At 40.2% G+C, this 15,076-nt stretch overlaps 1 protein-coding gene across 3 annotated transcripts in view; it reads left to right on the forward strand.

The window, feature by feature from the left end:
* The window catches only part of MEGF10 (multiple EGF like domains 10), a 156,852-nt gene extending 142,493 nt beyond the window's left edge, over positions 1-14,359 (forward strand). For all 3 annotated transcript variants that reach the window (XM_010980977.3, XM_031448935.2, XM_031448936.2), the window contains exons 20-25: positions 2,016-2,252; positions 3,334-3,461; positions 5,173-5,296; positions 9,583-9,627; positions 10,450-10,656; positions 12,061-14,359. In XM_010980977.3, coding sequence (XP_010979279.2) covers positions 2,016-2,252; positions 3,334-3,461; positions 5,173-5,296; positions 9,583-9,627; positions 10,450-10,656; positions 12,061-12,260 — 941 coding nt within the window. In that variant the 3' untranslated portion in view covers positions 12,261-14,359. The remainder of the gene's footprint in view (positions 1-2,015; positions 2,253-3,333; positions 3,462-5,172; positions 5,297-9,582; positions 9,628-10,449; positions 10,657-12,060) is intronic.
* Positions 14,360-15,076: the final 717 nt, after the last annotated feature.

Genomic DNA, 15,076 nt, shown 5'->3' on the forward strand with positions numbered 1-15,076 from the left:
GATTCCAAAGCTCATGAATTTTCTGCTGGGCCTACAATTTTTAGCTTTGTTAAGGTATAATGAACCTGTAAAAAATACATATATATATAATATATATTAACATACATAAAATATTAATATATGTATAATATAATTATAAAATATATATTTATATATTATATATAAAATATATTTCTATATATGATATATAATTATACTGTACATAGATACATACATTTATAACATATAGGTACAACACAGAGTATACAGCTTGATAAAATCCGATGTATACACCCATGAAACCATCACCACAATAAAAATAATGAATACATCTATCACCCCCTGAAGTTTCCTGATTTCCCTCTCTGCCACCACTATCCCCTAGGTCTCAGGTAATCACTGATCTACTTTTTTTGACTATAGATTAGTTTGCATTTCTTAGAATTTCATATAAATGGAGTCATAGTATACTCTTTTTGTCTGATTTTGCTTACTTGGCATAATTGTTTTGAGACTGGACCATGTTGTGTGTATATCGATACTTCAGTTCTTTTCATTGCTGAGTAGTATTCTGTTGTGTGATATACCCATTCACTTGTTGAGGGACGTTTGGATTGTTTCCAGTTTTTGGCTACTACAGGTTAAGCAATTGTAAGCAATAGTGTGTCAAGTCTTTATGTGGACATATGTTTTCATGTCTCTTGGGTAAGTTCATAGGAGTTGAATGATTGGATCATAGGGTAGGTTCCTGTTGAACTTTTCAAGAAACTTGTGCCCAGGGTTTTAACTAGGATGTATATCACAGCCACCTGGGAATACTTATAGTATACATAGTCCTCCTCGGGCAATTCTGACTCTGGCTCCTTTGAGAAAGGTGGTTCCGAAGCGTGGCCTCCAGAGAGCTCCTAGCACACATGGTGCTTTCTCTATGTCTTAAATACATGGGCTGTAAAGGCTCTAGAAAATTCATATAGTTTTATAGGTAGAGTCATCTGAGACTGTAAACTATGTGGGTACTTGTATTTAATTTTCTTTCATAAAATAACTTTTACTTTACCTGCTCATGATTTATATTTGACCATCATAACAATACGATGATATATTCCACAGTCACATCACAGTGTAATCACACCACACTGGCCTTGGTGCTCTGCCTTTCAGGGCAGGCTGTCTGATAAGAAGGTCCAGCATTTAGAATCGTAAAGTCATAGGGACATTTGGGCTGGAGGTACCTTCACGGAGGCCAGTTTCTTCTTTTACACATGATGAAACTGCAGCCTGAGAGCTTAAGGCAAAGTTCAAAATGTATGGATCAATTTTTTAGATGCTAGGTTTCTTGACTCCCAGTCCATATCATCTGTGTCTTCACTTGATGGAACTGTGGAGGAACTATGTAAACCTAAGTTTAGAATTTTAATGAGTAAGGTTTTCAGGTTGTGATATCAGGGATTATTGGGACCGACCTTTTTGATGTAGAAAATAATTGCATAGAACATATCTTCTGAGGTTAAAGGCCCATTGAAATTAGGGAAAGGCAGATTCTGATCTTGGACTAGATTTATAATGGAGTTATTCTTGATTAGAAGGAAAATTTCCTCTTAGAAATGTGAAGGGTAGACGTATAATTAAATTAGGCACTTGAGTTAGCCATTCATAAGCTCTATACTGGATGATAAATAAAGGACAGTAAAAACTAGATAAATTATTACCCCCAATTAATTGCTTGTCTAAATGTTTAGTCAGAAATCCGTGAGAAGCTCCCAAACACTACTGATGAGTCTTTGGGTTCAGAAAATCCTGTCTCTTTTTTGAGGCTTAGAGCAGCCTTTTTCTGGGCACAGACAAGCGAGCAACATCTGAAAATGAGGAATGTTTGTCTTTCCTTTCTGCTTTGTTTCCAAAAGTTTCCACATTAACATTTCATGAACCGAAAAATATCCAGGCATTAGCACAGTGGGAGAGTTTTGTAAATAGAGATCAGATATTTTTCCGGCACATTATCATCCTCAGTCACATCTCTTTTTCTCCTTTGCTAGCTGGTGTTATAATAGTTGGAAATCTGAACAGCTTAAGCAGAACCAGTACGGCTCTCCCTGCTGACTCCTACCAGATTGGGGCCATCGCGGGCATCATCATCCTTGTCCTGGTTGTTCTGTTCCTCCTGGCGCTGTTCATTATTTATAGACACAAGCAGAAGGGGAAGGACTCGAGCATGCCCGCCGTCACCTACACCCCTGCCATGAGGGTCATGAATGCAGACTACGCCATTTCAGGTAAGACCGGTGTCACAAGAGGTGCTTTACTCCTTGAAAAGTGAGGATTCATCCTGGTTCTTTGAAACTGAGTGTTTGGCTGTGCTGCCCGTTCTTCTGGTTGGTTAGCCTTGAGGAAATCTTATGTTTGGCGAAGAGGATACGTTGTTAGAGGTGCGGTTTGTACGTCAACAGTGGTGAGACCATCACAGTTGTCTTCTAGAAGGGATTGAAAATTGAATCCACTGTGTGGTTGCTGTAGACTTTGGGAATTTCAACCAGGAAGAAGTTTTGCTGGGTGCCCAGTCCCAAGCTTTTGTCACATGTAGGGGACAGGAAGCAGAGAGAGGGAGGTGGCCGTGACTTTACCAAGGTCATGGAACAGATCAGGGACGAGGACCAGGTCTCTTGTCTCTGGCTTTGGGTTCTCCCAAGGTATCTTCCAGCCTGTCCCCACGCACATGCAAATCATTAGCCGCACTGCAACCAGGTTATGTAAGAAAGTTTTTTGGTGTTAGCAAGAACCAAATCTGTTCTTTAAGAAAACTCTTACGAATCTTTTCTGTCACAAGACACTGTAAAACTAAAATTTTAAGTGACACCCTCAGTCCTCAGAAGAAGTAACCACATAATGAAGGAATTTGGAAACTTAAGATATTTACTAATTTGGGTGCAATCACTGAAGGATTTCAGGTCAATAATAGGTTTATAAGTGAAGTGATTGTAGAGGAATACATAAAGTAGCTGATTTACTTAGCATTGCCTTTCTAGTGTAGAATATTGTGTCAAGAACTCAAGTGTTTAAACAGAGAGGAAAGCCACAAGCTGAAGGTAGCTTCAAAGCGACGCCTCCCCAGCTTGCACGAGCCCCAGAGCAAAGAGCAGTTGCTTGTGCATAGTTCCACATTTTTCCAGAAGGCAGGTAGGAGGGCGGATGCCTGCGGTTTTTCGAAGCTTTGCTGAGTATGCCGGGCGGGAGGGGATTCTGCCCCACTTGTGATGTGGAAGCGGTCCAGACATTTGTTCTTGTGCTCTGGCTGCCCTCTTTCCCACACACATTTAGGGAGCCTGCCGTCTTAACCATTTCCTTCTCTTCTGGCAGAAACCCTTCCTCACGGCAGCGGTGGGAATGCAAACAGCCATTACTTCACCAATCCCAGTTACCACACACTCACCCAGTGTGCCACATCCCCTCACGTCAACAACAGGGACAGGATGACCATCGCGAAGGTGAGAGGACGTGGGCCACGTCGCTGAGGGTGTGCAGGGGTGGGAGGAAGGAGCACGTGTGTTTTTGCCAGCTGCGGTGCTCTGCACTGTTCATCCGTTATCTCATTTATTCCTCTAAACAATCCTGTGGCTGTGTGTTAGGAATCTCCAGTTGACTGACCCAAAAACCTGAGTAATGGGGAGTTTAAGTCACTTCCCAACATAGCTCATGCGTGAGGCAGCTGTGATGTGAGTCCATCTCCCTGTCTCGACAGTTTCTGCTGTTTCCATTATACCTCTTTGGGAACGTGTTTCTAATATTGCACGAGGTCTTAAAATACTGTCTCGTAGCAGAACTATAAGAGCCTCGAGCCTGGGCAAAATCGCCAGCTCCATCTTTTCTCACCGCCTGTCTTGCAGTGCCCTCCCCTGGCCGCCTGTACTTAAGTAACGCAACAGCAAAAATCAGTATTAGGTTGAACCACCTGAAGTTGAATTTTTGTCAAAAATTATCAAACAGAAACAACCTAATACTATGTGCCAAGCATTTCTACTTTACAAATATAAACTTATTTAATTTTCACACCAATCCTATGAACCAAGAGTGACTATCCCATTTTCCAGATGCCTAGAGAGGTTGGAGACCTGGTGCTGTCTAGAACCCAGAGCAGCTCCTCTGGTACCACCTGGCTCACCCCCAGTTCTCTTCCACAGCGCTCTGAAATCCCAGACCTTTCTCCCTTCCAACTGCACCCGAATTATATTTCTAATCCCCATTGTCTAATTCCAGCCCTCTTAGAAAAAAAGGCCAAGCTAATTAAATTAATTCAGTTGCAGTTAAATTAATGCAGCTGGATTTTAATTACAGTGTCTTACAGTTAAATAGCATGTCACATCCTGCGGAGACTTTGATTTTTATCATACCATTTCGTCTCGTTCACATTCAGGGAGGAAGGCAAACTAGATCACCCAATTCTCATGTTTATAGCTGAGAAAAACACAGAGTCACTTGTGACTCATACAAGATCATACAGTGTTTCATGTATGCAATGAGGATAGTAACAGTGTCCTCTTTATGGTGATAAGTTAAAGGTTAAATGTTAACCTCTGTCACACTGCAGTGTAATTATCTTCATGATTCTTTCATTCTTTTTTCCCATCAACAAATATTACTTGAGAGCCTACTAAAGCGAATTTTGATTCTGCCTCTGTCTCTCTGCCTCCATTAGTCATGTGGCTTTGAGAAAACTGTAACATCTGTGTCAATGTTATTATCTATAAACTTGAGATAAAATAGCACACATCTCAAGGGAGTACTGTAAGATTAAATAAGCTAATACAAGTAACGCATTTAGAACAAAACCTAATGGAAATTAGAAAATCCAAACAAACAAAAAAATCATACAGTTTTTGATGGGAGAGCTCAGACCAAGAATTTGTTTTGTTTTTCAACTCAAAGTTCCAAGTATGTAACCAAATGAGTTCTAATGGGCAGAGAGCAATGGTGAGAAATGAAGAAGCTGAGACGGTGGAGGGAATAGTGGGGGCCGAGAGACATATACTCTTGCTGCCTCTGAGTCCCACCTGCTCCTAGGCTGTCACCTCCCCCTGGGTGCATCCTCATGTGAGGACCAGGGTACATGACTCGCTTTCCCCAGTTGGGTAACACTGCACTGTGCCACATTGTATTTTTTTAAGTTTTAAAAAAATTTTTTGTTTGTATTTTTAACAGTCAAAAAACAACCAGCTGTTTGTGAATCTGAAAAATGTGAATCCGGGGAAGAGAGGCCCTGTGGTGGACTACACGGGCACGCTGCCTGCGGACTGGAAGCACGGCGGCTACCTCAACGAGCTCGGCAAGTCCTCCCGCCCCCCAGCTCACAAGCATCTTCATCTTTTCGTGACCTCAGACAGGCATAGATTCATGTCAGTGCCAGAGCGATCTACTGCAAATGGGCACGAGAAAACAGAGTAGTAGGATTATACCTAACCCCTGTCTGGGGCTTGTTACTGTCCTAAGTGCTTTAGTTACTCAACATTTATTGAGTTCTTACTATGAGCCAGAAAGTGATAAGAAGAGAAAAGGATCTCTGCCTGCTGGAGCTTACATTCCACCGCTCCGTGTGCTAACTCACCTAATCCTCACGAGAGCTGTTACAGGTAGTACCATTATCATCATCATCTCCCTGTCACAGCTGAGAAACTGAGTCGTGAAGAGGTTAAGTAACTTGTGTAAGTTTGCAAAGCCTGTTAAATGATAGAGCAAGGATTTGAACCCAGTCGGCTTGGTTCCATGGTGTGTGCTTCTCTCTGCTCTCTCCTAATCTGGGGCACCCTTACTTGTGGCCCCTTCCCCTTCTAGGTGAGGAAGTGGAGGTATCAGCAGGAATAGACTAAGTCAGTGGTTCTCAAACGTCTGGGAATCAGGACCCTTTCACACACACACACACACACACTCTTAAAAGCAATCGAGGATCCCAAACAGCTCCTTTTGACATGGCATTTACTGTATTACAGATAAAATCTGACAATGTTTTAAAGAGCTGTTTGTTAGTTTATTTTATAATAACTGTCTCATTTCATGATAACATAAAATGCATTTTTATGAAAAATAACTACATTCTCCAAAACAAAACCAAAAAAATTTTAGGAGAGTGGCACTATTTAACGCTGTTAGAAATCTCTTTAACATCTGGCTTCACAGAGGACAGCTAGATTTTCATATCTGCTTCTGTGTTCAGTCAGGGGTGATCTCACGCTTTGTGTAGCTGGTAGAAAGCTCCACCACGCACTAGAGAGGGAATGAGAGTGGAAAGGACAAATAATGTTATGTTATTGATGAGAATAATTTTGATCTCCTGGCCCTCCTGCAAAGGGGATGGGAATTCCTGGACTGCACCTGGAGAACTGCTGTGATACGCCTTTGAACCTGTGGTGCATTCCCTTATCTTCAGGGAGGAGCCCCAGGATATAGTAACTAACATGTATGCAGTGCCTTATGGGCAATATGTGTTTATTTCACATGCATTTATTTGGTGGTAAGGTTGCCAGGAAGTCCCATTAAACTATAATTTCAGATAAGCAACAAATAATTTTTATATAAATACATCCCAAATAATGCATGGGATATACTTATACCAAAAACTATCCATTCATGTTTTCTCTAAAATTCAAGTTTTATTGGACTTTCTTTTTTTTTTTTTTTTTTTTTTGCTAAATGTGGCACCCCTACTGTGGGGGCCCTTCCACAGATCTTGTTTTATAGAGGAATAAACAGAGAGGTTAACTCTCTTGTTCAATATTTCATAGAAGGCAGGGAGTAAAACAAGCTCTCAGAGTTGGTCTTCTGACAGCTCCCGTATGATCCTTCTGTGAACACCATATACGTCAGTTCACCTGAGCCAGATGTAGGAGCCAATCCCTGTGGGCTCTGGAATCCCTTCTTACTACAGAAATGCAGATGTTTCAGTAGGAAATTAGTACAAATTTTTAACTTTTGTCTGCATTCTGTAACCAACATTGTCAATAGGGTGTGTATTTCTACACACTTACAGTGAAATTCCTTATATACCAGATTCTCAGATACTTTACTGGTGAAATCATTTAGCTTTACGGAGATTGAAAAGTCCAAGTTACATTAATAATCTAGCACATAGAAGTGTATGAATTGATGTTAGTAAAATGCCACCTGGCACCAATGAGGGAAAAGCTCTCTGGTTCCATCTCCACTTAATGGAGTTCGTCCTGATTCCAGAACACACAGTCACTATAATGGTTACATACAAATTGCTCTCCTTTCTGTATCAGTGAGACCCAAGGGGCTGATTACCAGGAACATAAAATCTTCATTGGAAATTCTGGATCTCTTTGGTTTGTTCCCATCCAAAAGTAGCTCTGCACTTAATATCCCTTTAAAGTTGTTGCACGGAAACAGTCTTCTCTTACAAAGAACAGACTAAGGCATGTTATGGATAATGAAGTATACGGGTGTTTTAAATGATGGAGAAGTTGTATGCTGTCTGAAAGAGTCCTGAACTTGACGCCAAAGCCCCAAGATCAATTCCTGGTTAAGTGATATGACATTGTGCCAGTCACCCTCTCAAGACTGATTTGTTCATTTGTAAAATAGAGATAATGATCATGTTCTGGCTCATTGTAGGAAGTAGATTAACTCAAGGCATATGAAAGCCCCTGTTCAGGGACTGAGACAGAGGGGAGTTTATGAGGAAGCCCACCTACTTCCTTGTTAAAACTGCACCCTGGTCTTCCAGGGCAGAGAAGAGGGAATCTGGCATGAGTGGCTGGTCCATAGCCCAACTCTTGTTCCCTAATTTACTATCTGCCCCATGTTGCTCCTCTCTTTAAGCCCTTGGGCAAGGCTAGCCATTGTGCAGCTAAGACCAAGATGGACATTAACAAGACTTCATTACACTTTGGAGATGATCAAGGAAATCATGAAAAGAATAACTAGACAGAGTTCCTTGATTGGGCTCTTCTCCTCGGGGGGATCCCTAAGACCGCCCTCACTTCTGATACCAACTCCAAGTTTGAGGGTTCTCAAGACCACCCACAGGATCAATGATTTGCTAGAGAGGCAGAACTCACTATAGCAGTTATACTCATGGTTATAGTTAATCACAGCAAAAGGATACAGATTCAGATCAGCAGGGAAGAGACCCAGGAGGCAGAGTCCAGGAAACTTCAAAGCATGAAATTTCCAGTCCTTTCCCAGTGGAATCCCGGGAAATACTAACTTTTCTCAGCCACAGTATGTGACAGTGGAAGCTTACCTCAGCACTGGGGTCTAGAGTTTTGATGGGGGCTTGGTCACAGAGACATGGTTGACTGCCCATGTAGTTGATTTAGTCTTCAGCCCGTCCGGAGGTTGAACTGATACCAACCCACTCCCATAGGTCACCTTATTAGACTATCCAGACCCCCAGGTAAACAAAAACACTCTTTTCAGGCAGGATATTCCAGGGACTTAGAGGTCACCTCCCAGGAGCCAAAGGCACAGGCCAGACCTCTTTTTGATAAGGTTAATTCTTCACAACACATCTTTTTATCCTGTCTCCCTGCACAACTTGGTGCCTTTCCCACCAGCTAGGAGCTGGCTTGACTAGACTTCATCCACCAGACCCAAGAGGATGTGCCTGAGAATGGGAAACGTTCCCCTTTCCTGTCCTACAGCAGCTGATGTTAGACACACACTCTCTCTTTGAGGATCCTCCCTCTTTCTCCAGAAGAGTGTGTGTCCGTGGGACATCACCTTCAGAAATTGAGCTTAACATCACTCTAAAAAAGGCATGCACAGAAGTGTATGCAGGGGGTCATTTCCTTACCATTCTCATGTTTATTTGAATGTTCATCACAAGTTACTGTTTTACTCTGTTTTTAACTTAAGTCCATAATATTCCTTTAAAGGATAATTGCAAATGCCTTGGAATGCTTATGGGTAGACTGAAGCTAAGGGTATTATATAACACAGTAAGTGTTACAGTGCCTCACCATTCTTTTGTGTGGTGCTTCAACATTTACAAGGCATTTCCCTGTGCTCTGTTTCACTTAAATTTCACAACAACCTGTAAGGCTTAGAAGGTAGGTTGTGTTTTCCCCATCTTAGAGATAAGAAAATTGAGACTCAGAGAGTTGAACACTTTGGGCAAAGTCACGTAGCTGACATGTGATGGAATCCCAGTCCTTTGTCGCCATGCTAGTCTAGCTGTGTCCTTTCCACTTAGCAACCTTGAATGAAGCGTGCTGATTCACTCATGCCTCTGTTTCTACTCCATATTGACCAGACTTTTCCAATGTCACTGAAACAAGCAGGAGAATGCTCAGAGTTTATATATATGTGTGTGTGTATTATATATGTATATATGTATGTTTGCATATGTATATATGTATGTATATATTATGTATATTATATATGTATATAACATTTTTTTAACTCTAAGCACTGAGACATCTGGTACGAGTGACCTGGTATCAGGGTTTGGAAAGCAGCAATCTTGGGTGTTCCCTGTGGTGGGGAGACTGTGGGTGCCCAAACCATCTTCTTCCAATGATCTGGGAATATTAGATGCATTTTCTCTTTCTTTCGGTTCTCACTGGGTATTTTTTTTTTCTTCCTTTATCACAGGTGCTTTTGGACTTGACAGAAGTTATATGGGAAAGTCCTTGAAAGGTATGGTGGAAATCTGACCAAGAAATACATTGATCAGAATCACAATTTTTTTAATCTGAGATAGAAATAATTTGCTAAACCAGCAAAAGTGGCACTGTAGAGAAAATAAAAAATCATTCGTGTGGTGAGTTGCTCCAACAAACACACAGACATGTTTGACTGACAGCAAGAGAGTGAATATAGATGGATCTTGTTAGAGCAAAAGTCTTGGTAAATAAAGGTGTCAGTTTGCTGAAAAAACACTCATAATTCCTTTCAAAGAAATACGGCTTCTGGAGAGAGAGAAATGTGAAAAAGCAAATAGCAGGAAAAAAAGGAAGAGATCAACCTGGTTGCATGTTCACTGAAGCCTGCTTTTCAAGAGGAATTTGAGTGATAACTTCATGTGCCCAGAACTGAGGTTTACAAGGATCCTCACAGCCCAGGTGCCTTTCTTACCATGATAATAGAACCTTCTTGTGCTTCTAGGGCCAGCAACAGCTGGTGTCTTGATGGATATCTTGGAAAATTCAGAGACTATTAGTAAAGCAGAGTGGAATTAAGTTTCTTTGAGTGTGATGATAAAAACAAAATCAAATCCATGATGTTTACATTGGTACTCACTTTAGAGAGGAGCTAAAATCACTATATAGATGGGTAATTTTATAGCAGATTCTCTCCAAAGTTGGTGGAAATGGATAGCATTATTTTCATTGTTAAAAATGATAGAAAACTAGCGACAAAGGAAAAGAAGTAATCTGCCCAAGTAAATCATCACCAAGAAAATAAATCATGCTACCTGTGAAATAGCATTTGCTTTTTCCCCTCCATCTCTCTTCACAGACCTGGGAAAGAATTCTGAATATAATTCAAGTAACTGCTCCCTGAGCAGTTCTGAAAACCCATATGCCACCATTAAAGACCCACCTGTACTTATCCCCAAACACTCAGAGTGTGGATATGTGGAGATGAAGTCACCGGCACGGAGAGATTCCCCGTATGCAGAGATCAATAACTCAACTTCTGCCCACAAGAATGTCTATGAAGTTGGTGAGTTTTCCTGACCAGAGAAAGAACCTGGTGTACAGGGAAGTTATTCTGAAACAATTGTAAAGTCCTTGAGAATACAATAGCTGCAGTTCATATAAACCTTAATGACTACTTGTTCGTATTCTAAATGCAGCCTGTGTTTATGGTAATCATATTAGTTGGTGTCAAATGAACTTTTCAGGGAAAATGCTGTTTAGAAAATTTAAAGTAAGTTTTTCCTTCCCTCCCACCTGGTTATCCATCTTTTGTTTTGTAACCATAGTGAAAATTTTTAGCACGCATGTGGAATAACATATGTATCATATTAGCTAATATGTCGACTTAGCCAAAACAAATGGTTCGAGTGGATTATACAGGTGGTTCCATTTCCTGGTTGCATTCATTATATTAACATAATGCTTTTAGCAGGATTGGAACATTTTACTTTTAAATTTGTCCAATAGATCAGTAATAGTTTTAGATATGAATCTGATACAAATTAATAAGAATTCAATTAATATTAACGTTATTTTGATTGTCCCTTGCAAATACCATTTGAGGAAAGTTAAAACATATCAGAGCACCTTTGGCTAGACAGTAGGCCTTTATATTTTCATTTTTCTTTCTCTCTATCTCTGTCTCAGTACTTACAATTTAAACTTGAAAAAATTCTTTACTACAGTTGGCCCTTGAATAACGTAGGTTTGGACTGCATGGGTCCACTTACACATAGATATTTTTCGACAGTAAATACTACAGTTCTACAGTTGGTGGAATCCAAGGATGTGAGACCATGGATAGGAGGGCTGACTGTGAAGTTATGTGTGGATTTTCAGCTGCAGCTTTTGAGGGTGGGGAGCATTTAACTAATTTAACTGTAGTCACTAGTAATTCATTTTATGCCATAGACATATCACTGAAAAGACATAGAAGTCTTTTTGAAGTATTAAGACAGCTTTTTAAAATGGAAGACATAGTGAACTAAATATATTTTTGAAGTAAGATGGGAACTCATCTGACAGCCTGAGTCCTAAAGTTGTGAACTTGTTCCATGTGGCCGTGAGTCAAGTGAACCCAGAAGGACCTTACTGCTGTTACCTGTTGAGAACGGGGTTTGGACTAGATTATCTGCAAGGTTTTTTTTGACAGTGATTTGTATGCAGGATTTTATATTCCCTTGATGTCTGCATCCCAACCATATAGTCACCCTTTGTTCTGAACACCGTTTGTGTTTGTCAGTGGGTCTACCAACCACAGAGGTGCCACCTCACTGTGATTGTAAAAGGAGCATTTGTTTTTAAAAATAGTATTTTCTTATACTGTTCTAAAATCTCCTCTGGTATGTTTGTTATTTGCAAGAAATGCCATGGTCTTTTTTTTTTAATATCCATTGCTGATGAATTAATGTGTCCCTGGTTGTCACAGAACCTACCGTGAGTGTTGTCCAAGGAATATTCAGCAATAATGGGCATCTCACCCAGGATCCGTATGACCTCCCAAAGAACAGTCACATCCCTTGCCATTATGACCTGCTGCCAGTCCGAGACAGTTCATCCTCCCCCAAGCAAGAGGATGGCAGCAGCAGCAGCAGCAGCAGCAGCAGCAGCAGCAGCAGTAGTGAATGACACCAAAGGACCACTGGGGAGCCGCTGGAGCCCTTTCCAGAACTGCAGTTCGGTTCTTCTCCATCCTTGAGTTTGCCACCTTATGTGAATGTTAATCTACTTGGTAGGCAGTTGTTGGACGTGAACCAGGAAGCTCAAAGCTGAGGCTGACTGACCGTCCATCCTTTTTGTACAGGTGGCCCCGAAGGAGATAGCAGTGTGATTTGCCATTCTTGTTAGTTTTAAAACTGCACCCATGAAGCATGACTTACTGTAAAATCATGGCTAAAAGCATGAACTTGCAAAACTCTCTCAAAGATGCAGGTGGCAGTGGATATAGGTACTATTGCTTGAAAAATTAAAATTTAAATATTTTCTTTCCCATTTGCATCATCAAGGATTGTGCAGTTTACCATAAAATTTACTTCATAAGAGTGTGGATTGCTCAACATGTAGAAGAATAGGGGCATATTATTGAGTCCTTATTGTTTAACTTTTTTTCAGCTGGACTCAGAATTGTAAGGAAAACAATCCCAGCAGGAACCCAAGTGGTGTATCTGGAGAGACTCTGAATAAACTCTGGAGGTGGATAGCAAATTTAAATATAAAAACGTTAGCCTTTTATTAGAATGAAGAAATGTACAATTAGAATTACTTTAGAAATACTAGAATTGTTGCAGGACTCAGTACACAGATGTGCCAGGCTGAGCGGCTTCTCTCTCTGCTTGACCCTTGGCTCACTTTAGATCCGTGACATTATTCTGATCATTGTCCCTGTCATACACATTCACCACTTGACATCCATAACATATCAATAATTATTTCATAAATGCAGAAATGAAGTAATTTTATTTTTGACAGATTGGATTGAATGAGTGTAAAATTGATTCGAAAAGGTTGTAAATTTTAGGTTTAAGATGATGCTTAAGTTTTGTAAACCATTGGTAATACATGCTGTAATATAGAATTAGTGGAACTTTTTGATTAATTTTTCCCTAGAAGTGACTGAAATATTTTTGTGCATATTTGAGAAGAGGGCACTTTCCTTTTATTAATTGTTGGTTTAGAGAAACTATGCTTAAGCTGGTCTTTTGCATTGCTAATATGACATGTATCCCATTTTTCATTAATTTGTATTTCCGTTTTTAAGCTGTATATTCTATGTTTTGTAGTGTTTGGATTGTTAATGAAAAATATTATATGTTTATTGTTTCTTGTATTGTTGCCACTTTTCTTTTTGCTTGAGAAAAATGCATTGTTCTTTTTTTCTTTTGGAAGGAGGAGATGAAAATATATAAATCGAATCCATTAAAATTGGTCATTACTAAAATAGTACAGTAACCACAGGCTTATATGTGAAATAGAGAAGCTTTTTAATATTCTGAAATGGAGTTCCTTTTGATCTGTGGATCCTGAGTCTTGGTTAAACCAAGGGGAAGTTGGGAGCCATTGTCACTGAGTAAGTACAGCAGACTGATCTTACTAAAGACCTTAGTTAAGGTGATCATGCAGTTGATCATCCGAACTAGGACACTTTAGAGAGGAAACAAGAGCATTATTAATAATTATCCTGCAGTGAGCTTAAATTTGGACTGTCCCAGGCAACCCAGAACAAATGCTCATTCTGTGCATACTTATGTAATCACATTTTTTACTCCAAGGTAGTTATCTCCAGAGAATGCCAAGATGATGCAAGAAAACCAGTTTCTCTTTGAACTACCTGAGCAAGCCCAAGGGCTGAAAGGCCGAATGAGGAAGCAACTTCTTAAGAGGAAAGAGTAGTCATCAGTCTTTTAAAGACATGAAACCCTATGTTGTGTCCTATCTCAGTGAGTCAGTTAACAAGTATGCATTATGCTGCCATTCTGCCAGGGTACAGAAGGCACTGTCCCTGTTGGGACATCCAGCGCTTCCACACCGCATACCTGTACCTGTGATGTTGGTCTGGTCAGCTGGATGAAAGATCAGACATACTTAGAGCATTCACTCCTTTGATAGTTCTTTCTTTTAGGGAACTCCAAAGTTGATCCAAAGTTAACCCAGGAAGTGGGGAGTTACCTGGAACCCATCATAGAAACAATTGATTTATTCCAACAGTTACCCACTGGATGGCCCTTGATTCTAGGGGATAGAAATCTAATTTGAGACACTTCTGGGTCAATAGTCACAGAGAGTCCTTTTGGGTTAGAGAAAAATAAAACATCTTTCCCTTCCTTTTTTAAGATTCATCTCATCAGAGCTTCATGGTAAGTTTGAGTTTCCCTATTACTCTCTGGAGATAAGGTAAAAAAACAAAAATGAAAACCTGTTTCTTTTCTCATTCCAGTATTAGAAAAAGAAAAAGCTTCATGCCCAAAGGCAACAGCAACGCAAGTAGGAAACCTGGGCAGCAGATGTGGACCTGAAAGGGGCACTGCCGTTCCTCCCTGTGCGGTCTTTGTGACAGGTCGCCTGCCCAGGGTAGCTGCTGTCCTGAAGCATTTGCACCTGAGGTGAGTCTTACTTGTCAGAGTTCACTCAGGACTTTTCAAACGTCAGAACACATATAGCATTTTGGATGTTGTAAAACTACGTGTTATATTTGGAGATGTCTAGTTGAGAGGTCAAAATTTCCTTGATACTTTGACATAGACTCTGTAAATAGAGATATACTTTTGTCAGAATGAGAATTAAAGACAAGACAAAAGGACCTGACAAATGTTTTTCCCCTGAAATTACAACCCTTTGGACTTTTCCAGATATGTCAAATTTAATTTAATGGCAAAGTCATTCTTCATACATAGTGAATATATTCTCATGACCTTTGAACCCATATTAATTTGGGATCCTAAAAATAA

Source organism: Camelus dromedarius, chromosome 3 (genome assembly GCF_036321535.1).
Source record: "Camelus dromedarius isolate mCamDro1 chromosome 3, mCamDro1.pat, whole genome shotgun sequence".
Classification (NCBI taxonomy): Eukaryota; Metazoa; Chordata; class Mammalia; order Artiodactyla; family Camelidae; genus Camelus; species Camelus dromedarius.